General features: G+C 44.6%; 1 protein-coding gene across 4 annotated transcripts in view; it reads right to left on the bottom strand.

Annotated features, from left to right (window-relative positions):
- Positions 1 to 17120: 17120 nt before the first annotated feature.
- Positions 17121 to 26915, bottom strand: part of SLC24A3 (solute carrier family 24 member 3) — a 466656-nt gene continuing 456861 nt past the window's right edge. For all 4 annotated transcript variants that reach the window (XM_045574623.1, XM_036417549.2, XM_045574624.1 and 1 more), the window contains 2 exons: positions 22612 to 22677; positions 17121 to 19050 (listed from right to left, as the gene is read on the bottom strand). In XM_045574623.1, coding sequence (XP_045430579.1) covers positions 18901 to 19050; positions 22612 to 22677 — 216 coding nt within the window. In that variant the 3' untranslated portion in view covers positions 17121 to 18900. The remainder of the gene's footprint in view (positions 19051 to 22611; positions 22678 to 26915) is intronic.

The following is a 26915-nucleotide window of genomic DNA, read 5'->3' as shown; positions in this document are numbered from 1 at the left end:
ATAATGACTTCTCAAGGAAGCAGACTTTTGTGCTGCCCTAATATCCTCTAACACCCAAATCCAGGCTGTTGTGGCTGATTTCTGTGGGTAAGGAACTTTGACTGCTTCCTTTGTGTGAGGGGTCCCCCAGCTCCTGCTATGGGGGTGTTTCACCTATTTCTCTCTCCCCATTGCTGCTCTGTTAGATTCTAGAGCGGAGGTCTCAACCTTGGCTGTATATTACAATCACCTGGAGTTTTCTAAAACCTCAATGCCCAGATAACACCTCAGACTGTTAAATTAGAGTCTCTAGGGTGGGGCACAGGCATAAACAACTTTATAGCTACCAGGTGATTCTAATTGTGGCCAAGGTTCTAGAAGAGTCACTTTCTGAAGCTACAGCCTTTAAATTGGCTCTGAGGCTTGCTGCACACCAGTCACCTGGAAGCTTTTAACACAACCCTCTGGTGACCTGGCCCCAGCTCTAATAACATGAAGCTGCCTGACTGGGAATCTAACAAGTGACCTCCTGGTTAGATCCACAACACTATCTATAGCAACTGGCCCAGGGAGTCAAATAATCAGATGTGACTGGTCTGGAGGATGGTTTGGGCATTGGGACTTTTAAACGTTCCCCAGATGATGCCAGTGCTCAGGCCTGATGAGAGCCATGGATTCTATTAGGTCGGCAACTAAGTAATTGCGGATTTTTTAAAAAAGACAATTTTTTCATGGAACTAAATAACTTTATTCTGTAATGTATTGCCCATTTTGATCAATGACCTTTTGCCATCTTTCAGGCAGCATCATAATCCCACGTTCAAAAAACTTCTGGTTTTTATTAGCAAAAAACTGAATCAGGTACGATTTGACATCATCATCATTATTGAAATTTTTACCATTCAAGGAGTTTTGTAAAGATCGAAACAAAAAGTAATCAGATGGTGCAAGGTCAGGACTATATGGTGGATGTGGCAAAACATCCCAACCAAGCTCCATTAATTTTTGCCGAGTGACCAAAGATGTGTGTGGCCTTGCATTGTCATGATGGAATACAACACCTTTTCGATTTGTCAATTCGGGCCGCTTTTCTTCAACTGCATTGTTTAATTTCGTTAGTTGTTCAATGTAGACATCAGAATTGATCGTTCGGTTGGGTGGTAAGAGTTCAAAGTAGACAATTCCTTTGTAATCCCACCAAACTGATAACAAAACCTTCTTTTGATGAATATCAGCTTTTGATGTTGTTTGAGTTGGTTCACCTGGCCTGCTCCACGATCTTTTCCGCTTGATATTGTTGTAAACAACCCATTTTTCATCGCCAGTTATCAGTCGTTTTAAAAATGGATCATTTTCATTACGTTTCTTTAGCAAATCGCAGCTGCTAATGCGTTGCGTTAACTGTGATTCTTTCAGTTCGTGAGGAACCCATGTATCGAGTTTTTGAACATAGCCAAGTTGTTTTAAGTGATTTTCAATGCATGTATGTGATACATGAAGCTTCTCTGCAATCTCACGTGTTGTACTGTGACAGTCCGAATTGATTATTGCTTTGATTAGGGCGTCATCAACTTCAACTGGACGACCAGAGTGTTTTTCATCTTTGAGTGAAAAATCACCAGAACGAAATTTGGCAAACCAATTTTGACACTGCCGTTCTTTTAAGGCTTCGTCACCATAAACAGCACATAACTTTTTATGAGCTTGCGATGCTTTTTTCCCTTTGCAGAAATAAAAAAGCAAAATATGACGAAAATGTTCCTTTTGATTTTCCATTTTTCAACAAACGCCAAACGAAAACTACAAAACATATCAAAAAACTTTTTTTACTGATTAACAGCTGAATAGCCAACTATCAAATAACAAAATGTGTTTTACATTTGTACTACGTCTGCAAACCTAAAAATTCAACTGAAGCCATATGTGTGTGAAACCCGCAATTACGTAGTTGCCGACCCAATACATCCAGGTAGCAAGGTGCTCCCAGGGAAAGGGGCAGGTCCCTAGTTTAAGGGTGATTCATTGAAACCATGGGCAGAACATAAGGAAGGATTTGTCTTGATTGCTTTTGCTCTGAAAGTTGAAATAATTTAAGAATATTAATTTAAGGCTACATCAGATTTCCTGCTTTTAGAAAGGTTTTCCAAGCTGGCAGTGGAAATTTCCCTTTGCTATCATATTTTGCATGTGTTCTTATTTTATACGAAGCATTAAGAGAATGTTCTCTGTATCATTTGTCTGGTAAGTCTGTTTGAGTTTGTCACGTGGTTCCCAAATGCACAGTGAGATTTCTGTAGGCTGAGGCTGCCAAAGGAGCATGGGGCACAGAGGAGACGTGGAGACATGAGCTGGTGTCTAAAGGGCAGGCTCAGTTGGGCTGGAGGAGGAGAGAGGGAAGGGCAAGACCAAAGATATGGAGGTGAAACAGTGTCTACTTGAGAACATAACTCAATAGATCCAGGAGAGATGAGGTTGTGATGAGGACAAGCATTTTCTGACTACCTCCATGTTAGAACTTTTTTCTCCATCATCTTTATCAATTACATATTTACTTTTACATGTACATTCTGCTCTATAATTCAACTAGAGGCCCAGTGCATGACATTTGTGCACTGGAAGGGGTGGTCCCTCAGCTCAGCCTGCGCCCTCTTGCAATCTGGGACCCTTTAGGGATGTCTCCCTGCAGGCTTAGGTTTCTTAGGGGAGCGAGCCTAAGCTGGCAGTCAGACATCCCCCCATGGATCCTTAGCGCTGCCAAGGAGGCTTCTGGCTGTGTGGCACTCCCCCTGGGGGAGTGCACTGAGCACCAGGGGGCAGCTCCTGCATTGAGCGTCTGCCCCCTGGTGGTCAGTGCGTGTCATAGCGACCAGTCTTTCCATCATTTGGTTGATTTGCATACTAGCCTTTTATTATATAGGATTTCCTAGACCTTGTTTATAGATTGATTCTAAAGACTAAACACCAATAAAACACATCAACATCATCATAACCAGAGTTCACTGTACAGCCTCATAATTGGCTAAGATTAATTTTCCTTTTCTGTGAACCCAACGTCACTATTCCTGTGACACTTAAAGGAAAATATTTCCAAAATCAAGGTCGATGAACTCTTTTCTTGCCCCCACATACATTCCTCAAAATCATGATCATGCTACATTTCAGTTTGCTTCATATTTGAGCCCTTATTTTCTTACATAATCTCTTTCCAACCAAAGAGTCTAATTGCCTTTTCCTTCCTTCCTTTCTTCTTTTAAAAAAAATTTTTCTTGTTTATGTTGTTAATAGAAAACATTTACCATCACAGATCTTTCAAAACATCCAGCCTTTCAATTACAGTAACTGCTGCAGGGAATCCACGTTTTCTCAGAACACTGTGCCCCCAGAGACTTCTGCATTTCTGCGTTCATAGCAATTACTTATTTGCTACATCTGTTGGGAACTATTCTCCCGAGGCTCTTTTTCTCTGTATTTCTGGAGTAAATCAATTGTTTTCTAGATCTCAGGTCTTCTTAGTTTGTTTTCTCCCTCATTTCTTCTCAGGAGGGGCTCTTGGAGGCTTTCAGAGTGTGTGTGGCTGAAAACATGTTTAGTTTGTCCTCATGCTTGACTGATATTTTGACTAACAGACACTCTAGGTTCAATACGTTCCTTTTTAATTTGAGGGCTTTCTTTATCCTCCAAGTCGTAAAATTCATAGGAATACGTCTGAGCTGGATCTTTCATCCATTGCTTCACTTTACCCATCAGTGTCCTCTTACCTGCTTTTTTTCTTATTGTAAGTTCAAATTTCTGATGAATGTCATATAGACCTCTTTGTTGTGGTTAACTTAATCCCTCTTGTATCCCTTTACTTTCATTTTAAGGGGACTTAGGGTGAGTAGGAGAGTAAGTGCATGTGATTGGTCTGCCATTTGGAACTCTACAGACATGTAATTTCGGTATTAAAGGAAAGGAGGACCCCTGAAGATGGAAGGACTTGTAGACACTTGCTTTACATCATGGGGAAACTGTAGCTCCCATAGTGCTCACTGGTGGCCCAAAGAGGTAACATCAGGTGACCATGTGTTCTGTTCTGAAGTAAACCATGACATCACTTTTCCAGTGAATGGAAATGATTGGGAATGTTCTAATATATTCTGGACTATTTCCATTAGGTCCCATGGGTATCCAGAGTACTAAGTGAAGGTTGGAAAAATAAAGGCAGCTTACTTAGTATGACCTCTAAGTGTCTGTCCCACACTTCTGGAATGTACCTGGTGCCTGTCAGTGGGCACATCTTGCAATTCTTACATTCCAGTGCACTTTGTAGCTGGCACATGAGATGCATCCTAAACTTAAAAATGATGCTACTCATCTGAGTATGGAAGAATGAAAAAAATCAACCTATGATGGTTTTGACCAGGCATTGTGTAAGTTTAAGCCCTCTGAAGGAAAGGCACAAATGGCTCTGCTCAGTCTGAGTTATAATCAGGAGGAATTATAGATTCCCTATTCTACAGGATGAAGATCTGAGGGTAGAAGGGATTCTGCATCTCCTCTCCAATGAAGTGGGCAGACTTCAAGGTCCTCCTTCACTTGATACGATGTGAGATCAGGAGAAATAGCTGTGAGGGATTGAGGCACATAAACCTAAGACTACTCCAAAGACTCAGCACAACCTCCCAGGGTGGCAGCAGGAACCTGCATGGGCCAATGAAGAACAGATAAAGAGAGGGCATACCATCAGATGCCAGAGTAAATAAATAATGTTATCCTGTATCAGATGCCTCCCCGAATCCACCCCCCAGGCTGTGGACTGGGGCAGGGATGCGAGAGACTGAAGCTGACTAATAGTTTCCTGTGAGAGCAGGTCTGCCATGCTTTGGAGAATCATATCTGCTGGCTGTTGTTTGGCTGGCATCCAGAAACACGGCTCATGCAGCAAGTGATCGCTGAGGACGACTGTGCTCTCAAGCAGGAAGCCCCTGGGGTGGACATCTGGTGCATAGCTGAGTGGGAAGTGGCCACTCTACACTCCTGCACCCACAGGCTCTGTGTTCTTACTGGTCTTTCCCGATGAAGTGTGATTATCTCCCATACATCTTGGGGAAGTCTGCTTCCTTCAGAGTGGGGTGGGGTGGGGTTGGGGTGTGAATAGAAGGGCCACAGGGCTCCTTTGGGCAGGAGACTTCTGAGGGTGCAGTGATGAAGCTCCCCCCTCTGTCCCTTCCAAAGGAGCTTTGGCTGCTTGTCCCTATTAGACATGCTGTTCCATAGGGAGCGCCCTTCCCTCCCTCTCTGCCAGCCCCACTGGCTTCGGCCCTCAGCCCATCACATAGTAAGTGCGAACTGGAGCAGAAGTTGCAGAAGTCTGGTTCTCTCTTATGTGTCCTATCCCCATTAGACAGTGACCCCGAGTCCAAAGACTAAACCTCATCCCATAAACCCATGGCCAAACCCACTTCTGGCAGAACACAGAGGCATCTAGTCCCCTCTTGGGGGTTTTGGGATGGTTTATGTGGGGGTGCTGGGCAGCGGCTTTGGGGCCCTGGCCTCTCCAAGGGCTGCCTGGAATGGACTTCTCACAGAAACACTGTTTGAAAGTGGCAAACTTGCCGTGTCCTACTTGTCTTTCCGTACCGTGGCCCCGCCTGGAAAGGGACACAGAGGGCTTAAAAAGTGTGTGCAACTTCCCCAATGTTTACCAATAGTTACAGCTCTTTCCTGTAAAACCATTAAGGACCAATCAGAGAGAACTGGTGTACTGATAAACTTGGTATTATTTCAGTGTGGCTATCTGAATCATCACTGAATTCATTTCATAGGGCGGCCGTGACAAATTACCCCGTGGTGACTTAAAACAACAGATTTATCCTCTTGGGATGCTGAAGGCCAGAAGTCTGAAATCAATTAGGACTGGTTCCTTCTTGAAGTCCCGGAGAAGAGTCTGTCCCACGCCACCCTCTGAGCTTCTTCGTGGCTTCTGGCAGTCCTTGGCATTCCTTGGCTCATGGCTGCATCACTGCAATCTCTGCCTTGTGGTCTTATGGCAATCCCCATGTGTGTCTGTGTCCAAATTCCCCTCTTCTTATAACACCAGTTGTTGGGTGAGAGCCCGCCTGAATCCAGTGTGACCTCATCTTAATTTGATTAGATCTGCCAGGACCATTTCCAAGATAAGGTCAAATTCGTAGGTAGCAGGGGATAAGACTTGAACTATTTTTTTGGGTGTGTGTGTGTATGTGTGTATGTGTGTGTGTAAACATTTAATCCATAAACAAAATGTACTTTTATCAAAGTAAATTAAAAGACAATTAGAAAACTAAATGCACAAATCTTTTTTGTTGTTGTTGACAGTGTTACGGATGTTTTCCGTTCTCCCTCTTTTGCCCCCTCCACCTAGCCCTCACTCTACCCCAAGCCTTCCCCACACTATTGTCTGTGTCCATGGGCTATGCATATATGCATATAAATTCTTTGGTTAATCTCTCTCCCCTGAGATGTCAGTCTGTTTCATGCATCCATATCTCTGAGCCTATTTTGTTCATCAGTTTATTTTGCTCATTAGATTCCTCATATGAGTGAGGTCATGTGATATTTGCCTTTCTCTGACTGGCTTATTTCATTTAGCATAGCAATCTTCAGATCCATCTATGTTGTCACAAAGGGTAGGAAATCTTTTTTTATAGCTGCATAGTATTCCATGGTGTAAGTGTACCATAGCTTTTGTATCCATTCATGTACCAACGGGCATTTGGGTTGTTTCCAGATCTTAGCTGCTGTAAACGACACTGCTGTAAACATAGGGGTGCATACATTCTTTCTGAATGGCGTTCCAGGATTCTTAGAATATATATCCAAAGGTGGGATCGCCAGTTCAAATGGCAGTTCCACTTTATTATTTTTAAAAATATATATATTTTATTGATTTTGAAGGGAGAGATATAGAGAGTTAGAAACATCGATGAGAGAGAGTCATCGATCAGCTGCCTCTTGCACACCCCCTACTGGGGATATGCCTGCAACCAAGGTACATGTCCTTGAGCGGAATTGAACCCAGGACCCTTCAGTCCCCAAGCCGACACTCTATCCATTGAGCCAAACTGGTTTTGGCTGGCAGTTCCACTTTAAAATTTTTGAGGAAACTCTACAGTGGCTACACCAGTCAAAAGGCAACATATCTTGTTATTCTTTGAATGACAGTGGTAAAATTGTCCTACGTTTACAAAAGCCATAATTTTTTTCAAATATATAAAAAACAACAACTGGCTTTTAAATACTTAGGTTAGTAAAAATGGAATAATAATAAAAATGCTCTTACCTCTCATAAACCCCTAATTAACGCATGTGGGAAACCAGTGATAAATACTAGTAGTCCACTATAAAAAATGGCAAAACAAATATGCAGATATCGTATTAATACAATATGAAAAACAAACAAACAAACAGACAAAAAAAAACAAAACCCAAAAACAACAGTTCTGAAATAACCAGTTTGTCTTTTACATCACTTTATTTTGAGGTGTCAAATCTCTCTAAAGGGAAAATAATATTTGAGAATGAACCTCTACCTTCATAATTCTTGAATTCTTTTTTTTTCTTTTTTAAACTATAGAATCTCCCAAAGTATAAATGAACACCATGTCACATAAGCGTTTTGATTTTACATTGTCTCATGCATGTGTTGTACTAAAGTGAGAAGCATCACAGAACTTTAATTCATCTGAAAAATTAAACATAAATTTTAATCCAACCCAGCAAAGCCTTCCTGCTTCATCCTATCATGTCTGGAACACACACTCAACTCAGTTGTCCCTGCTCTGTGTTTTTTGCAGCTTTGAATGAAAATGTGGATATTGTGCAGCAGGAAAAATGGCATGTTTGCAAGTTAAAGGAATCCAGCTACTTTCATTAAGTTTCTTTAAATTTATGTCCTATATTTGGGCAAACTTCAAAAGAAGATACTTCAGCAAGGGGAAAGGCAATGCTTTTAATGAAAATTCCAGGAAATGAGTGGGATTTTAGGCCCACTTTGCTGATCTCTTGTAAACATGCATATATAGTGAATGACTGCGATTAAAACTAATAGGAGTTTCACATAATTGAAAAGAAGGCCAAGAGAAGGTCTAGGATTAAGATGAGCTTGTCATTTCATTGTCATCCTTTGACATTTTTTGAGAATTATTGAGTAATCTAGAGGATGTGTACTTCTCTTTGACTCACTATTATTGATTAAGAAATCAGAATGTTGACCTGTGGGTCTTATCTAAAACAGACAATTTCTGTCAGTTAACAAAGATCACTGTAGGTTGTGGTTTGGTTGCCCTGACCTTCATTAACCAGTCATATATCTAGGAGTATTTTTTCCATCATACTTGCATCCTATTTAATAAAAGAGTAATATGCAAATTTGCCATAAATCTGCTACACCCATAAGCTACGCCCAGCAGCCAATCAGGAGCGACTATGCAAATTAACCCAATCAAGATGGCTGTGACCACGGAGTGAGTGGGAGGCTTGGGTTTCCCTAGCAATGGAGGAAGCCAAGCTTCAGTAGCCCTGGCCTGCCTTGGCCTCTGCTCAAGGCTACAAAGTTTCAATTATAGAAGATAAATAAATTCCAGATACCAGGGCCTCCACTTGGGTGGCCGGGAGGTGTGGCCAGCCTGCAAACACCACAGACCCCTCGCCCAGGCCACCCCATACCCCAAGGGAACCTCCTCCTGATCCAGGATACCCTTAAGGGCAAACCAGCAGGCCCCCACCCATGCACCAGGCCTCTATCCTATCTAATAAAAGAGTAATATGCAAATTGACCATCACTCCAACACACAAGATGGCTGCCCTCATGTGGAAACAAGATGCCAGCAGAGGATGGCAGTTGGGAGGGACCAGGTCTGCAAGGGAGGGCAGTTGGGGGCAATCAAGCCTGCAGGAGAGGACAATTAGGGTTGACCAGACCTGCAGGGGAGGGCAGTTAAGGGTGACCAGGCCTGCAGGGATGGGCAGCTGGGGGAAGGGATCCAGGCCTGTAGGGGAGAGCAATTGGGGGAGAGGAGACCAGGCTTGCAGAGAAGGGCAGTTAGGGGTGACCAGGCCTGCAAGAAAGGGGAGTTAGGGGTAAACAGGCGGGCAGGGGAGCAGTTAGGCATCAATTAGGCTGGCAGGGGAGTGGTTAGAGGGTGATCAGCCTGACAGGCAGAAGTGGTTAGGGACAATCAGGAAGGAAGGCAGGCAGGTGAGCAGTTGGGAGCCAGCAGTCCTGGATTGTGAGAGGGATTCCAGATTGGAGAGCATGCAGGCTGGGCTGAGGGACACCCCACTCCTGCCCTGTGCACAAATTTTGTGCACCAGGCCTCTAGTTTACATATAAATAGCCAGGCCTTTAAAGTGCTCCTGGAACCAGCTTCACCATCTTACTGGTTCCCATGATTAATAAATCTTAAATCTATAGTTATTGCCTTATTTTTACATGAGAGTCACTTGGAAAAACTTTTTGAATATATACTTTGACACATCTTTGGACTTTAAATCTGTAACGTGGTGTTGGCAGTGGAATATAAGAAGTTATTTGTCAAAGTGCCAGTCATGTGCTTTGTGATGCCAGCACTGGTCCCGAGGCGGCCACGGACAAATCCCCACACTGCTTTGCTCTCGCTTATGGGTAGGGTCACATAAAATGCCAGAATAAAAATACCTCATTTGTTTTCATCTTGTGCTTATTTGCAAATGAAATTCTGTAACAGCTTTTGTCTAAGAGGAGGAGGAGATGAATGTTAGTATCAATCCAATAATTGAGTCCAATTGCTAAGGTACTTGCAATAGCCTGAACAGCTGTGAAAGGGGCATTTCAAACACACCAATTCTCAAAACAAACCAATATACTATTTTGTTTTGTACTTGGATTAGGTGTGTAAAGGGACAGGAGTACTTGGGATGGAGGTCCCTAGGAAAGGAACAGTCAACCCTACAGAAAGTTCAAGGGCTGTTGGTGCTAAGTGTCCAGAATTTGGGGTGCAGAGAGCTATTTAATATAAGTTACTTCCATGAACTGCACAAGGACTGATTTTCATTCTCACTCAGACCCTGCGACTGCGCTGAGATGATTACACAACACCACCACCAACAGATGACTGCTGGTGCTCTCCTGGGTGAAGAAATATCCTGGGGGCCAAGACATTTGCTTCTCCAATTCCTGGCTGCGCCTTCTTCTGGATTCTAACCTAACCACCGTCCAGCTGGGTCCCAATTATCCCTTCAAAAATGACAGCCTAAATATCCTTCCCGTGGGACCTGTCCCCATGCTTATTACAAAAAATTGCTGTTATGTAAGCCCCTCTCCTCTTGTTCTGTTTTCTGCCCCCTTTGGCTAGAAGTGATGATTTTCTTGGCTGACCTTTCTTTCTTTTTTTCTTTTCTTTTCTTTTTTCCTCATAGTCTCAAAGGAGAAAGTTCTAGTCTTGCAAGTGAGGCAAAATTCTTTGGGGCTTTTTAAGGAAAAGCGTAGAATCAGTTCCCAATTCTACATGGAAATGAGACAGACATGGTTAGTTTATCAACAAAGAATGGGAATTTCCAATCTTAGTAAGCTATCTGGTGTAGACTGAATGTGAAAATTAGGTGAGACACACCCTGAGTTAGATCTTGGCCTTTTATTTAGTTTTTCAGTGGTTACTCCTTTACCCCTACCCAAATGAGGGCTTACTGGAGCTAAAATAGGACTCTTTTGTCCTCCAAATTCACTAACCCATCCCCTGTTTCAAACGCATTCCTCACCATCATCTGTACTGCCCCATTTTGCAATTCCTCAAAAATACACGGAGACCAGTGACCCTACAGAGTGACCTCCTAGGAAAGAGTGTCTGTCCTCTGGCGAGCAGAGGAGGTGTCTACTCGAAGAGCTGCTCAAGCTTGAGTAAGCATTACCTGGGCCTGAGATCCTACATTTCCATCAGCCAGGTGTGCTGCTGGTCCCGGAGCACCCTGTGAGCCCCGCCGCTGTAAGGCATGCCTCCAGGTTCAGGGCAGCCGGCCTGCGACCTAGGTCAGAGCAGAAAGGGCATCCTCTCTGCTCCATGGAAGACACGCTATGCTCTTTGTTGGCCGGGGTGGCCCTTTAATATTCTCTATCTGCTCTGCCCAATACTGCAATCACCTGTGGCTCTTTAAATGGGAATTTAAACTAAGTTCAACAGGATTAAAATGAGTCCCCTAGTTCCGTGGTCGGCAAACTGCGGCTCGAGAGCCACATGCGGCTCTTTGGCCCCTTGAGTGTGGCTCTTCCACAAAATACCACGGCCTGGGCGAATCTATAATATTTTGAAGAAGTGGCGTTAAAAGAAATTTAAGTTTAAAAAATTTGGCTCTCCAAAGAAATGTCAATCGTTGTACTGTTGATATTTGGCTCTGTTGATTAATGAGTTTGCCGACCTACTTTGAGTTGCTTGAGCCGTGTTGCAGGTGCTCAACAGCCACATGACCCTGACGGTCGCACACAGATGTAGGCCATTTCCAAGGCTGTGGAAAGTCCTACCTGACAATGCTGTTTTATGGGAATTCCAAAGTCTCTCTTTCTAGTCAAAGCTGCCAGTTAGAGACCCATCCACACATTCGAGTAGCAAAGACCCAGGGGACACTCAGCATTCCTTTCTGGATTTGCACAAGAAATACCCTAAATGGTCTGAGTAGATTTCCCTGAGCCATGGTTCCGAACCACAGTAGAAACACCTGGGCCTGAAACAGATGATCCAAATCAGGTTGTTGGGGGTGGGACCTCGTTACTTTCCAGAGCACTGAGTCACAACAAGAAACTGTGATACAGGACTGGGGTTTCCTGATGGGGTGCAGGGGAAAGCTTACCACTGATCCTAAAAGGCTGTCTTGTTGCAGAATTCATATTTATAAACAAACTTTCTGTGTAGCCAGTCAACCCTTGTTAAAGGCATAATTCCTTTCTGAAACAAACACTGAGAAAAGGGAGTTTAAAATTTGAAATTGTAGTAGACTCCTTTTGAGAGCAATGCAATTCTGTTCCTATGTTCATCCAAGACACATTCCGAACCAGTGCCTCATTTATAGAAGGTTTGCCTCTTTATACCAGAGGAGTGACTTGGTATGATTCTTATATCTTCAAACTTCAAACTTCTTTTTCCTCCTAATATGGGCCTTCAGTTAACATTTAGGCAACAGATAAACTCTACTTAAAAGTGCAAAGAGGCTGCCTCTGCCCTAGGTGGTTTGGCTCAGTGGATAGAGCATCGGCCTGTGGACCAAAGGGTCCCAGGTTCGATTCTGGTCAAGGGCACATGCGCAGGGTTGCATTTGCAGGAGGCAGGCAGCCAATCAATGATTCTCTTTCATCATTGATGTTGATGTTTCTATCTCTCTCTCCCTCTCCCTTCCTCCATCACTGAGGGGTCTTGGAAGCAGGAAGAAATACCTTGCATCCTATTGTAACATGATACAGTGGGTCTCACATTAGCATTGCTACCTGAGAGCACCTTCTTGGTTAGAGAAAAGGCTTCTAGGAAGAAAGCCTGGGAGAGGTTCAGGGACGGATGTATTCCATCTCATTGCCTTGGGGTGGACCACCCTACACTGGCATAGGCCAAGCATACAATGTTCTGTTTCTGGAAAAGAAGCATTTCCCTTCCTCCTTGTTTTCCTGCCTCCCTGATGGATTCTGCACACGAATATCTAATTCCACTTCTGACTCAGAGCAAAAATTTTAGTGGATATAAAAATGTGGCGTTTACCATCTAATTTTGCAGCATATTGTGTCCCTTGAGGTTCTTGTGGATAAACCAAGGCCCCAGCCACAGTTAGGGTTTAGCCGTAGGCACGCATCATGCCCTTGCCTGACTTTCACCTGGGGTTAGCAATCATTTTCCACAGGAGAGCTGACCAGGGCCACCACCTGTCAATGGGGTTTTCTGAGCCCCAGGAAGACTGACTGGCGAGGGATGTCCTGCTCTCATTCTTAACAAGACCATGGTGCGGGCATGTGTGATTGTCTGGAGCACTTGGGCTATGAAGCCCAGCTCAACAAGATAAATTAAAGGTGAAATCATTTTATTTTTGTCCTGAGCCATGGCAACTTTGTCAGATGGATTTGCATCAAAAGTATATTTTTCGATTAGGAAGTTAGCTATGCATGATTGTCACGTGAAAATAGGAGTTCATATACAATTCATGTCTTCTATGTCACTGTTACTTTCTCTTACTGTAGTTTAGAACTAAATCTTTTGCACCTTGAATAAAACTGGTGGTTGTCTGCTCCCGTCTCTACTGAGCTAATAATTCCACCGAGAACCTTGGCTTTCCTGCATCTTCATCTTAAATTATTTATCTTGATCTGGTTCTGCTTTAATTTAAAAGTTGTTTTCTGACTCGGAGTAGAAGTGCAGGATGATAGAGAATGTAAATTATGAAGAGTTGACCACACGTCTTTTCCTACTTTCAACAGTTGTAGATCTCAGCAGTTGTAGAAAGGAAAAATAAGCTGTAAGTCAAAGATATTGGTAGAGGCTGGTGTAGGAAAAAATGTGGCTTTATGGGCAAAGGACATTCTTTACACGGGTGGTTCTCAGAGTGGGTCTCAGTATCAGTAGCATCTGGGTGTTGGTGAGAAGTGCCAGTTCTTGGCTCTCTCCTTAGACCCACCCAGAAACTCAGGGATGGGACCTAGAAATCTGTATGTAACACATTCCCCAGGTGATGCTTAAATTGGGAAACACTGATTTTGACAGTAAGATGAGTACATGTATTCTTATATATGATACCGAACATAATATAAGCAACTGGAGGAAACAATTCTACCCGATATGGCAATAAACTTTTATATATATTGAAACTAGTATTTTAGAAGCCTTTAACCAGTAGACAAAATAAAATCTTAAAATAAAACAGTGTGCATTTGGTTCAAACCCATTCGTAGTTAGCATAATGCGGACTGACCAGAGCACAGGCTTAATGAATATCTAGCATTCCAGGAACACACCTTCCTCAGTATTGTGAGAGATAAAACATCTGACTTATGCATCATAGAGAAAAATATGAAACCGAGTAAGAATTGAAAAATGTTAAATTTATGTATATGGGAAGCACTTTCGCACATTGCAATTTAGCCACCACATAGCCACGGCTTCGAAGTACCCTCAAAGCAAGCGCAAGGATTGGGAGATGCCTATTTATGTTTCATTCCAGGTTTTGTATGCACTTTTCTGGAACCACTCACTGGATAAATTATTCCAACAAACCAGAAAATATGACGTTGCCAAACTCAGCTTTGAGTAAACAGGATAAGTTGAGAGTTATATAAAGAAAAAATGTTAATAATGTAAATGTGAATGCATTTATGTTAATAATTTATGCATTAAATGGCACATTTGTCAAAACTGTAGTCTTAAATCTCCCTCCCTCTCCCACCTGTTGCAAAAAACGAAGACCAAAAACAAAATGAGTATCAACTATGACTAGTCACTGTATTTCAAATCTCCCCCACTTGGGTGTGGCTAAATTGAGGTTCAATAAAAATTTCTTAAGGTAATGGGACTACTGGGTATAACTTATTAAGAAAATCACTGTCCTGGGTGCAACAGTAAGCTATCTGAAAGATTTTTTGAGGAGGGAGGGTTATTACTCCGCCCTGTGCTTTGAAACTAAGCATGATGTTTAATGTGAAATCAATTCCAGCATATGGCATAATTTATATTGTGCACATTGCTAATCTCTCCGCTTGTCCATGGCCTCAGTTCCTAATTTTCTTGGCATCTTTGCAGACGCCCACATCTCTGGATGATGATGCAATTGTCACGTGAATTTTTATTTATCAAAGAAAAGTTGGCTAAATCCACCCCATTCCTGAAGATGTATCATAATAGTCAGCTGGATATTTGGAAAAATTGAAAAGACCAATTGGACTGTTTTCACACAGAATTTTGGTGTCAGATAAGTGGTGTGTGTGTGTGTGTGTGTGTGTGTGTGTGTAGCAGCTATTGTAGAAAATATCAAAGTAAATGAGATTGATAATTAGTATGAGACTATTCAAAATCCAAAATGGAAATATCCCATCTACTTCAAAATAATTGATAGAAATAGGTCAAAATGCTTGGATAATGATCTGCTAATGTGATAATTATCCTATCTTGAATATTTTCATGAACAATTAGGTAAAGTTCTACATTTAATTACATGTATTGCAAGTTGGATGTTATTCCTATCTTATATGCCACAAGTGAAAACTGGACTTTACTATAGTATCACCTGTCCTCCTTTTTTTTTTTTTTTTTTTTTTTTCCCTTTTAAGTTTTTCTTTGAAGCCTGGATGTTTAAAATGAGTTCAAATGTGCTGCTTGGGATACAGAAGGTCTCAAATCCCCTGTAGATTTCTGACTGCAAACAAGTTCTGAAGCAACAGACTCAGGAAAACAATGAGCAGCCTTCAGATCTTTTTGTAGATAAATGCAAAACATCCTATATAATAAAAGGCCAATATACAAATTGTCCCCTTGACCAGAAGTTCAACCAGGGGGTAGGACCAGCCAGCCAATCACCCACAGCCCCTCCCCCTGCCAGTCAGGCCAACGATAGGCACGCCCAACCCCAATCGGGGCTGGCCGGCTGCTCCCTCCCCGTGCACAAATTCAGGCACTGGGCCTCTAGTGTATCTATAAAAGTGGTCTCTCCATAAGAAGTGTACTCTCCACATTCCTTTGGGATGGGGAAAAGCTCTCTGAAAACGTCCCACGTGGCCTCTCAGTGTATCCAAGGCCACCTGAAGGGCAGGCGTGTGGACAGTGACCCTCAGCAGGCCTGGGCCAGATTGAGAACACAATTCCCAGAAAAAGAAAACGCTCTGGAGGTACCTCCCTAGTGTGGGGTCCACTAGGATGTGTTCAGGAGGAGGTACAAGCTCCTGTGTGTGCCTTCCCTTGTTTAGAGCCACAGAGATATCCCCCTTGTGCATGAGATCACAGGCTGGGGAACTTACTGAAACTAGCACATCCCAGAAAATTGCTGAGAGTTTCTCTGGCCCTACTGCCAGGTTTGGGATACTGACAAGAAGTTCTTCCCTCACACCCATCTGAAGCCCTCCCAAATGAATCCCAGCATGTGGGAGCAGTGCAAACAGCAACGCCAGCAGTTCTGCATCACTGGATGGCCAGCTCATTTAGAATCACGTTCTCAACGGACAATTCAAGACACAAATCACGCATGGCTGAGATCAGAGCAGAAACAGGCCAAATGCTCATTGCAGAAAGGAAACTTTCATTGTGCAGGAAACACGGAAACTCTACCTCACCCCACAATTGTGTCTCTGAGAAATCTTGCATAAAATTATGGTTTCCTAAGATTTCACAGCAAATGTGTTTAAAAAGATCAAGCATTGGATCAGATGTCTTTTCTCAGAGCAAAACTAATTAAGTAAAACTCATTAAGACTAGTCTAACAACATATTTCATGTAAAAGGATCTTATGCTTTGTAAGCACTGATCAGCATAATGAAAATTCCCTGTCCAATATCCAGAGTATATGTACAAAATGCACAAATAAGCTAGTAAAACTATGTTAAATGTAAACACTCAAAACAAAGTTAAGCACCTCGTGCTTTTCCATCACCTTGGAATACACTGTTAGATACAGTTAAATAAAAGTTGGCACTGTGAATTAGTAGATATTTTTCTTCTAGTTCCTATAAAGACATTAATGTTGACTTTCAGATGGAAACCTGACTTGTTCCCTCACCTTGGTCCACTTTCAGATCTGGGTAATTCTTTCTTGAGAGTCATGCAGGACAAGAACTGGGTTTTCGGACAGGATGGTGACCTTGAGCCCTGCTGAAGGTCATCAGTACTGGCATGCTCTTCCTCTCAGGTTCAGCTGAAAGAAAGATCTCTAATGTAATGTCACACATGATCTATAGGACAATAGGTTAGAAGACCCTCCCGGATTTAGAGGGACTCATGATTTGCCACTTTGTACTTGTAATCCACCAGACATTTTACCAGCTTCCCAGGTGAGTCCACTCAGACACAGAAGTGCAAAATACCTGATCCCTCGGGGATTGCATTCTTTTTCCCTGGCATTGCACACTCCTCAGTGCCAAACAGGCAGCATGCCAGAATCTAAGGAGAAAGGAACGCGCACTGCTCAAGAAAGGATACAGAACAGAGAAGTTTATTTTACACTATCTGTCCAAGAAAACAATTGCCATAAACCAGTGCAAAGTGTGCAACAGAATCATGAAGTGTGTCTTAGCTCTGAGAGCCCAAATTGGTGATCTCCTCTCCCGGGCCTCCATCAGGCAGGTGCCCCATTGGCTAAGGCTCACCTCCTTTCGCACCCTCGACAAGAGACGTTCAACCAATTTGTTGCAGGTTATTTTTACAATTCAGACCAGAATGTGTAGTACAAGGAACAGAGAAAACCATACCGAATGGATTATAAGTGATCAGTGCTTAACATAAATATAGGAGGAAGCACGGGCAAGAGTCCACAGTTTCAATAAATACAGGTGTAACAAGCATGGGTGGGTCTCAACTGGTGGAATTAGTCTGCGTAATAATTCAGCATCATACGGAAACCTAGCAGGGCTGTTGAGCAGTGATTGGCAACAATGTTCACAATAACTTATGCCCTGGAGCTTGTCTGCATTTAGCACATTCTGTGGCTTCAAAGATGTCAGTTCTGTTTTCTCCTTCCCTTGCCATCCCTTCCAGGAGGGGACGGGTGGAGCCGGGCAGCTTGGCCACGGTGTCCTGGAGGAAGGACGCTGCCCAAGAGCCAGCTTGCAGGGTCCAGTGTACTCAGTACCAAGTGGCAAATCGGGGCTTGATTGACGATGTCTGTGCAAAGTGCGCTTCTCTCCATCCTCCAAGAAACCAGTGTCTGTAATTCCTGCACAAAAAGCAGTGGGTGGCCTCTGGGTCACTCGCTGTCACTCCAGAATGCCAAGCAATGACAACGCATCTCAGGGACTCACAGGTTTTGGGAAGCTTCTGCTGCTGACTGCCTGGTACCTCATGGATAGATGTTCAACCAGGGACCCTCTCCAAAGGCCTGAGGCAGGCTAGAACTATTGCTTAAAAGACTAGAGAGAACCTAGTGAGAAAGGGAAGGTCATGATGGACAGGTAGGAAGCTGCCTTCTTCCTCAGAAAACCCTGTGCTCCCCAGGGAATGCCTATGGGCCCGTGGGGGCATCCTTGGGCATGAAATGTCATGCGTCTTTCCCGGTGGCCTGGCTCAATGGTTCATTCTAATAGGCACTAGGCCACACCTGCTCTAGCATGCTTGGGATTTGACCCCAAGACACAGCGGGGACAAACCTGTGGCTTCTGTACTAATCCAGAGCCCAGGGACAGAGGATGCAAGAGAAGCTCTCGCCCGATCTCTGGAAGAAAAGGGGCAGAAGGGAGAGCCCCTCCGAAGAGAAACAATCCCCCAAACCCAGAACCTAGGAACCACCTGAAAATATAACAAAATCCCATAACCAATGTACCCTCTCCTTGCTATCTCTTTGACAGTCTCGGGCCATAAATTAGGTTAGTCTTCCATCCAATAACTTAAAAAAAAAAAAAAAGGAGGAGGGATTGTAATAAGATTTGCCTGGCTTGGGCCAGTTAGCAGCCAGTTTTTCTAGAATCTCAGTCACTGTCAAAAATGGAGCTTGAAAATTCACATGGATATTGAAAAGTCTTCACACTGAGGAGGCAAAAAGGGGTGGGCAAGAAAGGCTGGGTGGCAGGTAGGACCCCAGGAGGAGGAGGGGCGAGGGAGGGGGCAGAGGGCGCCTGGGCCACTGAGGCAGGAGCGGAGGCCTGTGAACAGCAAGGGAGAGACGGAAGCCCGGCCCTGGGGGCCCGTGTGACTCGGGTGGTGCGGCCGGGTCTTGTATTGCACAGAAGAGAAGGAACGGAGCCTCGGTGGGCGGCCCGGCAGATCAGTGTTCCCCGCACATGGGCAAGTTCACGAAGGTGAACACGTTGAACTCTGTCATGATGGAGAAGCACAGGAACACGCCGTACAGGAAGAGGCATCCACAGCCCAGCTTCTTGTCCAGCTGCCACTTGTTCAGGTGAACGCCAAACACCTGCAACACACAGGGCGTCAGCGAGCAGCAGCGGGAGGGCCCCTGAATGGGGCACGGATTCTCTCCGGGCCCACAAAGTCCATGTTTTATATTATGGAGCTTAAGGCCATCATAATCAAGAAGAGGGGGAGTCAGGACCTGCTGGTTGTGGGAAAATCACTTGAAAAAGTCATAAGCACGGGAGTAACAAAGATAGTCATAGCAGATGCCTCTCCTGCCCTGGACTCCAGCCCTGTACCATTTGGTGCTGGCATCACAGTTCTGACACTTGACCCTTTTGTCACACTAGGACCTCAGGGGCAGGGAGTGGCGCATCTCTTCAAGTCACTGTGCCTGGAGCCAGGAAGAAGTCCCCCTTGCTCCTCACTGCTGCTTCCATTCCCTTTTCTTTATTCCTCCCGAAAAGCACTGGGCTTGGAAGCTAAAGTCTCCCGACAGTCACATTCTACCTTCCTTGCAGTCAACCCTGGGCCCTCCTGGCATTCCTCAGGGCCCTAAGCGCCCCCCCCCCCCCCCCCCCCCCCCCCGCCCCGACTGCTGTTCCTATCGTCGGCAGGCACCCTTGTTGTCCTTTAAGTGATTTATCTATCCACCAGGACGATCTGCCCAACACCAGGTCTCTTGAGTCCTTGTCTTCCACCCTATTTCAGCCTCTCACTCCCATGTCACACCCTGGACCTGTGATATACCCACTAGCCACACGTGGCCACCCACATTTACATGTAAATCAGATAAAGTCAGAAGCTGAGCTCCTCAGTTGCACTAGCCACATTTCAAGTGCTTAATGTCCACAGATGGCCCGTGATACAAGACATCTCTAGCACTGTGGAAAGTTTGTTGGACATCCCTGCTGCCTAGAGCTTGTCAAATATCCCACTTTAGTTTTCTTAAAAATATGTTTTTAGTTATTTGAGAGAGAGAGAGAGAGAGAGAGAGAGAGAGAGAGAGAGAGAGAGAGAGAAACATCAATGAGAGAGAAACATCAACATAGATTGACTGCCTCCTGCACGACCCCCACTGGGGAATCCAGCCCCAAACTGGATATGCCTTTTGACTGGGAATTGAACCAGTGACCTCTTGATATATGGTTTGACACTCAACCATTGAACCACACCACCTGGGATCAAACCATTGAACCACAACACCTGGGATCAAACACCTCTTTCTCCTGGCCATCTTCTGTCTTTCCCATTCTGGTACCACAACTACCTACAACTTTCAGAACCCATGACCCAGAATTCACTGAAACCATCACTGCTTCACTGTACTTCACTCTCCTGTCCCTGTGCCCTCCTTACCCTCCTAAGTTCCTCCAGCAATTGCTATATTTGCATCCGCCTCCATTCCTTGGTCTATCTATAGCTTTTGTGGTCTTTGCTGGTTAAGCCACAGCCCTTTGGTTCATGCCAAGCTTCCATGTACTCCACGCTGCCTCCTTGCAGCTGACCCAGGCTGGAGGAAAATGCTGGCCAGGCTGATGAGTCTCACTTTAAATTTAAGATCATTAATGCCTTCTGGCAATCATCCACATTTCCTAGCCCACCATCTCTCCCTTTCTTAGACGGCTATTTCAGGCCTCTCTTCTCTCTTTAAATGACCAACACTCCCTTCTCTACTCTCACTGTCAGCTCATGACATGGTTCCCATTTCACAGAGCTCCTACCACCACATCTACCTGCCCACCTTCCCTCTGTTAATGAGGACCCACAGCCCACAGCCCTGTCCACAGCCCATTTTTCCACGTGGGCACGACATTTCCCCACCTCCTGGTACTGCTTAAGGTCATGGCACCAGCAATTGTCTCTCTTTCATCTCCACTCCCCAAACCCACCTTGATTATTCCAATTAGCATAAAAGAATGCTGCTATCTCTCTCAGCTACACTTTTCTGGGTTTCCATTTCTCTCCTTTCTTTACAGCAAGATAACTTGAAAGAGTTGTAAATACCAGCTGCCTCCAGTTCTTCTCCTTCCATTCTCCGTTTACTTATTCCACTCAGCCTTCTGCCCCACTGCTCTGCAAGCCACCATGTCAAGAGCACCGATGACCCTACATTTCTAACCCCAATGGCCAACTCGGGACTCCTCTCCCTCAACAGCACAGATCTCTCCACCGTGAAGCCCCTCCTCCACATGACTCCCCATTGCCACACTCCTCTGGTTTTCCTCTTATCCCTCTGAATGCCCTTTCTCTGTTTCTTTTGTGGTTTTAGTCTCATCATTCGTACTTGGGTCTTAGGGCTCTTCTCTTTCCTGTCCATGCCCACTCCCTTGGTGAACTCATCCAATTGCCTGGCTTTAAATACCATCTACATTCCGGTGTCACCAGCTTGGACATTTGTCCAGAACCCAGACTCATCTTTCCAATGGCTTTCTTGGTCTCTCCACTTAGAGGTCAAATAAGAATTGCAAACTTAAGATGTTTAAAATTCCTCTTGTTTCCCAAACCTACTTCTCTTCCATCTTTTCACAGCCCCATTTGGATAGCCCAGACAGCGGTTAGCCCGATCTCCTACAAATTGTACAACCTCAGCACGGTGTAAGGAGAAGCACTGTGCTACAAGCTTGCACTGTCAGACAGCTTTTTCCTCCATCATTTGGTGTCAACTTCTCTACTGTCATCAGTACAATGGAGCTGATATTAGCAACCAGCTCATGCGGATGTGGTGAGATCCAAACGGGAAAACAGATGCAGAATATTAAACACCGTGTGTGGCGATTACAAGTATCATAACCCTAAGTCATCTGGCATGAAGAACCTCTACACTACTTTTGTGTAAGGAAGTATTTGCTCTGGCAAAACTTAGACATTTGACTCCCATCTTGATCCCATAGATTATCTCTCCTGCCTCCTGCCTGCCCTACTGAATTCCCATTCTCTAGCATATGTACATTCACATGCTAGGTATAACTCAGTTTATATTTCCTTGAAAATGTCAGGAAAAAACATATTGTGTCTCAATGTTTCATGTCAAAATTCAATAGCATACTTGTATGTTACAGGATACTTCACGTGGGTCAGTCCACGTGTTGGTGCAAACTGTGTTGGTGCAAATTTGTTTGCACCAACATGTCAGTTGAGATGGAATGTTAAGTTATACAAAAAGATATAATGGCCAAGAAAGTAGATAGCAAAAAAGGGGAACTGTCAATAAAATATATTCTTAGTTGCTGAGTACTGGTCAAACCCATGGATTTATGAAGATATTTAGTAACCTGGAATCATTAATTAAAATATACTATTCTGTAACAAATTTTGCAGAAAGAGTGAGATCTCCCCTTTGGTTTTGATAAAACGATTTATGTTTGGCATGCCACATGGCCATGTTTCTGAGTGGAGGCTGCTTCCTTTCAGTAAGAGAGGGTTTTCTAGTGGGTTGCTAGGATCCACTTCTAGAAGAAACAGAAGAAGAAGGAACATCTGGAGGCTGATTGTCCTGATCCACCAGGAGGCCCAGCCCATCTGGTGTCCAAACAAACTCTGTTGCCAAAGAACTGCAGGGGGTGGGGGCGGAGGAGGGAAAACACAGGAGCTCAAAGTGAGGAGAGAACTGCAAACCTACTGTGACAAAGACGGAGGCCAGGAGCAAGCCCACGGAGTAGATCAGTCCCCTGCTGTTCAGCCGAATCTGTAACAAAAGAATGAGACAGAATTAGCTCTCTGAGAAGTTACGTGTTTACACGTGGGGCACTCAGGCATCTCTGAGTGAGTCCAGTTTTCTCCTATAGGGGGCGAAACAAAAGGAGGCCTCCCCAGCCATCCTCTACAGCTTGTGGGGGAGAACGTGAACTTTTCTAAAACACCCAGAGAACGCCTTGTCTGGTCCACTCTCAGCCTGGTCCCATACTTCCCTCCAGCGACGGTGGTTGGACTGCCCCAATTCTCCATGTGTGTTGCCTGATACTTGTCGCCCACAAGGCTTCCCTGTGGACTGCACCTCCAGGAGTTTCTTAACATGGGTGATGGGAGCAATGGTTTGAAAACAAACAAACAAACAAAAACTACTAAAGTTTTTATCTCTTTTGCATTAAAATGTCTATGACCTTCACCTCAATTTGATATGAAGAGATGGGTGAGGCCTGCTATCTAGAGCAAGCAAAGAGGAAAGAGTTAACATAAAAAAGGATTTTGTTTGGTTTCTTTTTCACAGCCAAAAAAAAAAAAAAAAAAAAAAAAAAAATGGGGCTAACAGCCAAACCTTGAAGAAAAAGAAAGCAGCAATTTTTGGAATGCTTATAGAACAGCGCTGTCCAGGAGAACTTTCTGCAAAGACAAAACGTCCTGCATCTGTGCTGTCTCGCCTAGCAGCTGTCAGGAGCGTGTGGCTGTGAGCACTTACTTGCAAAGGAGCTCATGAAACCGAAGAACAAAACATTTAAATTTACCTTGAATAAATTTAAATTTCCATCTAAAGAGCCACATGGGACTAACGGCTGTAGCATTGGGCAGAGTAGGTAGAGAATATTAAAGGGCCAACCCAGCCAACAAAGATCCTAGCTTTTCTTCCAGGGTGTAGAGAGCATGCCTTCCTGCTCTGACCTACGTCAGTGGTCGGCAAACTGCGGCTCTTTGGCCCCTTGAGTGTGGCTCTTCCACAAAATACCACGGCCTGGGCGAGTCTATTTTGAAGAAGTGGTGTTAGAAGAAGTTTAAGTTAAAAAAAATTGGCTCTCAAAAGAAATTTCAATCGTTGTACTGTTGATATTTGGCTCTGCTGACTAATGAGTTTGCTGACCACTGACCTAGATCATGAGGTCGCTGCCCTGAAACTGGAGGCATGTCTTACCGCAGCTGTGCTCCCGGGGTGCTCCCTGGACCAGCCGCACACCTGGGGGCTGGTTAGAAATGTAGGATCCTGGGCCCCAGCTGACCTCCTATATCAGAAACTAGGAGGGTGGGGCACACCGATCTGTGCTTTAACAAGCCCTGCAGGGACTTAAGAACCAATGACTTACAGAAAATATCGAGGCTAAATTTGCTTCTGGGGATGGGACTTGGACATTCATTTTTTCACCAGTTCCCTTGGGAAGTCTTGTATGTATCCAGGTTTAGGGACCACAGCCTCCCTCCTCCCCACAAGGTACATTGTCCTGCTGGGAGACAAAGGCTCACCTGTGTTCACAGAAAGAAAAGTGAGGCAGGTTGATGTAAATTAGAGGATAAAGTGGGGATTATTAGGAGGAGTGGTTTGGGGTCTTTTGGACAAAGTTCAAGGTTACCTCTTTCCACCCTTTTACCAGTTCAGCCCTGCGGTCTAGTATGGGAATAAGGGGATGACTCCGTAAATGGGTTTGCTTGGTTCATGATTGGTTCGTCTTTGGTGATAGGACACTACATCCTCATGCCCTAAACAGCCAACCCTTTCTTTTTTTATTTCTTTTTATGTCAGAGAGGAAGAAAGAGGGAGATAGAAACAATCAATGAGAGATAATCATTGATTAGCTGCCTCCTGCATGCCCCCTACTGGGGATCAAGCCTGCAACTCAGGCATGTGTCCTGACTAGGAATGGAACTGTGACCTCCTGGTACATAAGTGGATGTTCAACCACTGAGCTACCCCAACTGGGCCTTTCTGTGAGGACCCGTGAGCATCTCCCTAAGGGACGTTCACAGAGGGAATGGACCGGCTCTCTCCCCTGCCTGAACAGTCTGTGTGAGCTAACCATCTGCTCGGCCCCAGCCATCAAATGCCTTCCTAAGAATCAAGGACTCAGATCTTAATCTCTGTGACACTAGAGCAATGGGTGGACCCAGTGAATTCAGGGTGGAAAAATGAGGAATCAGCCACCACAGGCCAGCTGGTGGCTGAACTTCCAGCAGACCCTCAGCCAGACTGTGGTTAGTTTCCTCTTTCCATCAGCTGTGATGGAATGAATAGGCTACTCAGCAGGAGCACATAACAAATGCTGTGCTGAAAGAGGGCCTCTGCCCCAAAGTAGTCTGTCCACACTGACTCTGACAATCCCACATGTACCCTGGTCAGTATCAAAAGTGGGGGGGGGGGGGGGGAGAGAAAGAAGGGAGGTTCAGAGCAAGAAGGTGGCTCCACGTGGAGTGAGGAACAGCCCACCAGCGCTGTCTTCTGTCACAGGGTCCTTGGGTCCACCCGGAAACTGAACACACACTCAGAAACTCCTTTAGCAGCACATGGATTCTTCTAAGTATGGAGTCAATCCACTTCCAGCCCATGGCACCCTCTGAGCTCCAGGGTCGAATTCTTGTCAGCAACAGGAGTTGAGTAAAATGATTTCCTGCCCTTAGAAACCCAGAGCCAGTGACACCAAAGCCAAGAGCAGAAAATTCTTTGGCAAAGCATTTTCAAAATGAATCACATTCAAGCACGGCTTTTGACCTTGACGTTTTCTACATTCACATGAAGTCAGTGCTGCTAACATTCTAAACATGGCTCTCAAGACCAAATACAACCAACTCTTGTGTGGTTTTGGAGTATTCTCCACTGTTTCTCTGCAGCTTCCTTTGGTAAAGAGCTGCCCAGGGTTGTATTGTTTGTCATTCTTAATTAGAGACCCAGGCTCCTAAACCCGGTATTGAGTCCTTTCTATCTGACGCTCACACTTCCTCAGGGAGGTGACCGTCAGGAATCAGGTTTCCTTCAGTTGCCTCTGGTCCAACTCAAAAGCCTCCCAGCCACTGGAAGTTGTTGGTAGTTTGAGGCAGAAGTTGGCAAACTACGACCCATGGGCCAAATCTGGCCCATTGCCCATTTTTATAAATAACATTTTATTGGCTCTCAGCTCATCATTTACTAGTATATACTGTTTACAGCTGCTTTCATGCTACAATGGCAGACTCCAGGAGTTGGGCAGAGATTGCACCGCTCATGGCCTTAAAATATTTCCTCTCTGTCCCTTTCTGGAAATAGTCTGCAGACCCCTAGCTCAGGCCATGGGCAGCAGTCCCAGCGTCCTGGTGTCTGAGTCCCTGCCCAGTCAGTCACTCATGTGTTGCACGTGACTTTTTCAAGCCTCAGATTTCTAATGTGTAAAATGGGACAACACAGTTTCCACCTTATGGGGCGGTTGCAGGATTGATGGAATTAATCCAGATTAAGCTTGAACAGAATCTGGCATAGAATAAATTCTCGGTAAGGGTGGGCCATTATCCTTCACTCACATAGGAACTGCCTGGGCCCACTTCCCTGGGACCCCTGGCAGCTCCATGGCGGAGATGACACACAAGGAGGGTGGGGACCATGTCTGACTATCCTCCACCTGCCACAGGGCTGAACACAGACCATGTGCTTAATGCGTAATCAGTGACTGGATAATGGGTACTTTCCAGATAGCATCTTGATTGTGATTTACAAATGGGCCATCATTTCCATGGGGCAGGGTGGACTGGTCAGAGGGAGATTGGCAGCAGACAGGCCCTGGGCACCAGTCCTGATGTTCCAGAAACAATGCAATCCCTGCCCAGCATTCCCTGTCTCCTGGCCCCACTGGTTTATTCCAGGTATAGCTTTTTTGTGGTTGTTGCTCAGCATTTTATTATGAAAGTTTTCGATCATTCAATCAAGTTGAAAGATACTACCTTATTTTTTAATGAACTACAACGTAAGCTGCAGATGCTAGTACACTTCACTCCTAACCACTTCAACTGGCATCTGGTACGTGTTAAATAGGGGTCAATTGTAGTTCATGGGTCTTTTTCCACTTTGAAATTCACAAATCATAACTTCACCATTCAATGAATTATGAGAAATGCATACACCCATGTAACCCAAACTATATTCATGATTTCCAACACTTCCATCCTGCCCAACCCCCACCCGGAAAATTCTCATGTGCCCTCTGCCTCAGCCAGGAGTGGTCACTACTCTAAGCAGCTCTCCCATAGGCTGGCTCA

Source organism: Pipistrellus kuhlii, unplaced genomic scaffold (genome assembly GCF_014108245.1).
Source record: "Pipistrellus kuhlii isolate mPipKuh1 unplaced genomic scaffold, mPipKuh1.p scaffold_m20_p_6, whole genome shotgun sequence".
Classification (NCBI taxonomy): Eukaryota; Metazoa; Chordata; class Mammalia; order Chiroptera; family Vespertilionidae; genus Pipistrellus; species Pipistrellus kuhlii.
The sequence above is the reverse complement of the archived record's forward strand: the minus strand, read 5'-3'. Positions and strand labels throughout refer to the sequence as shown.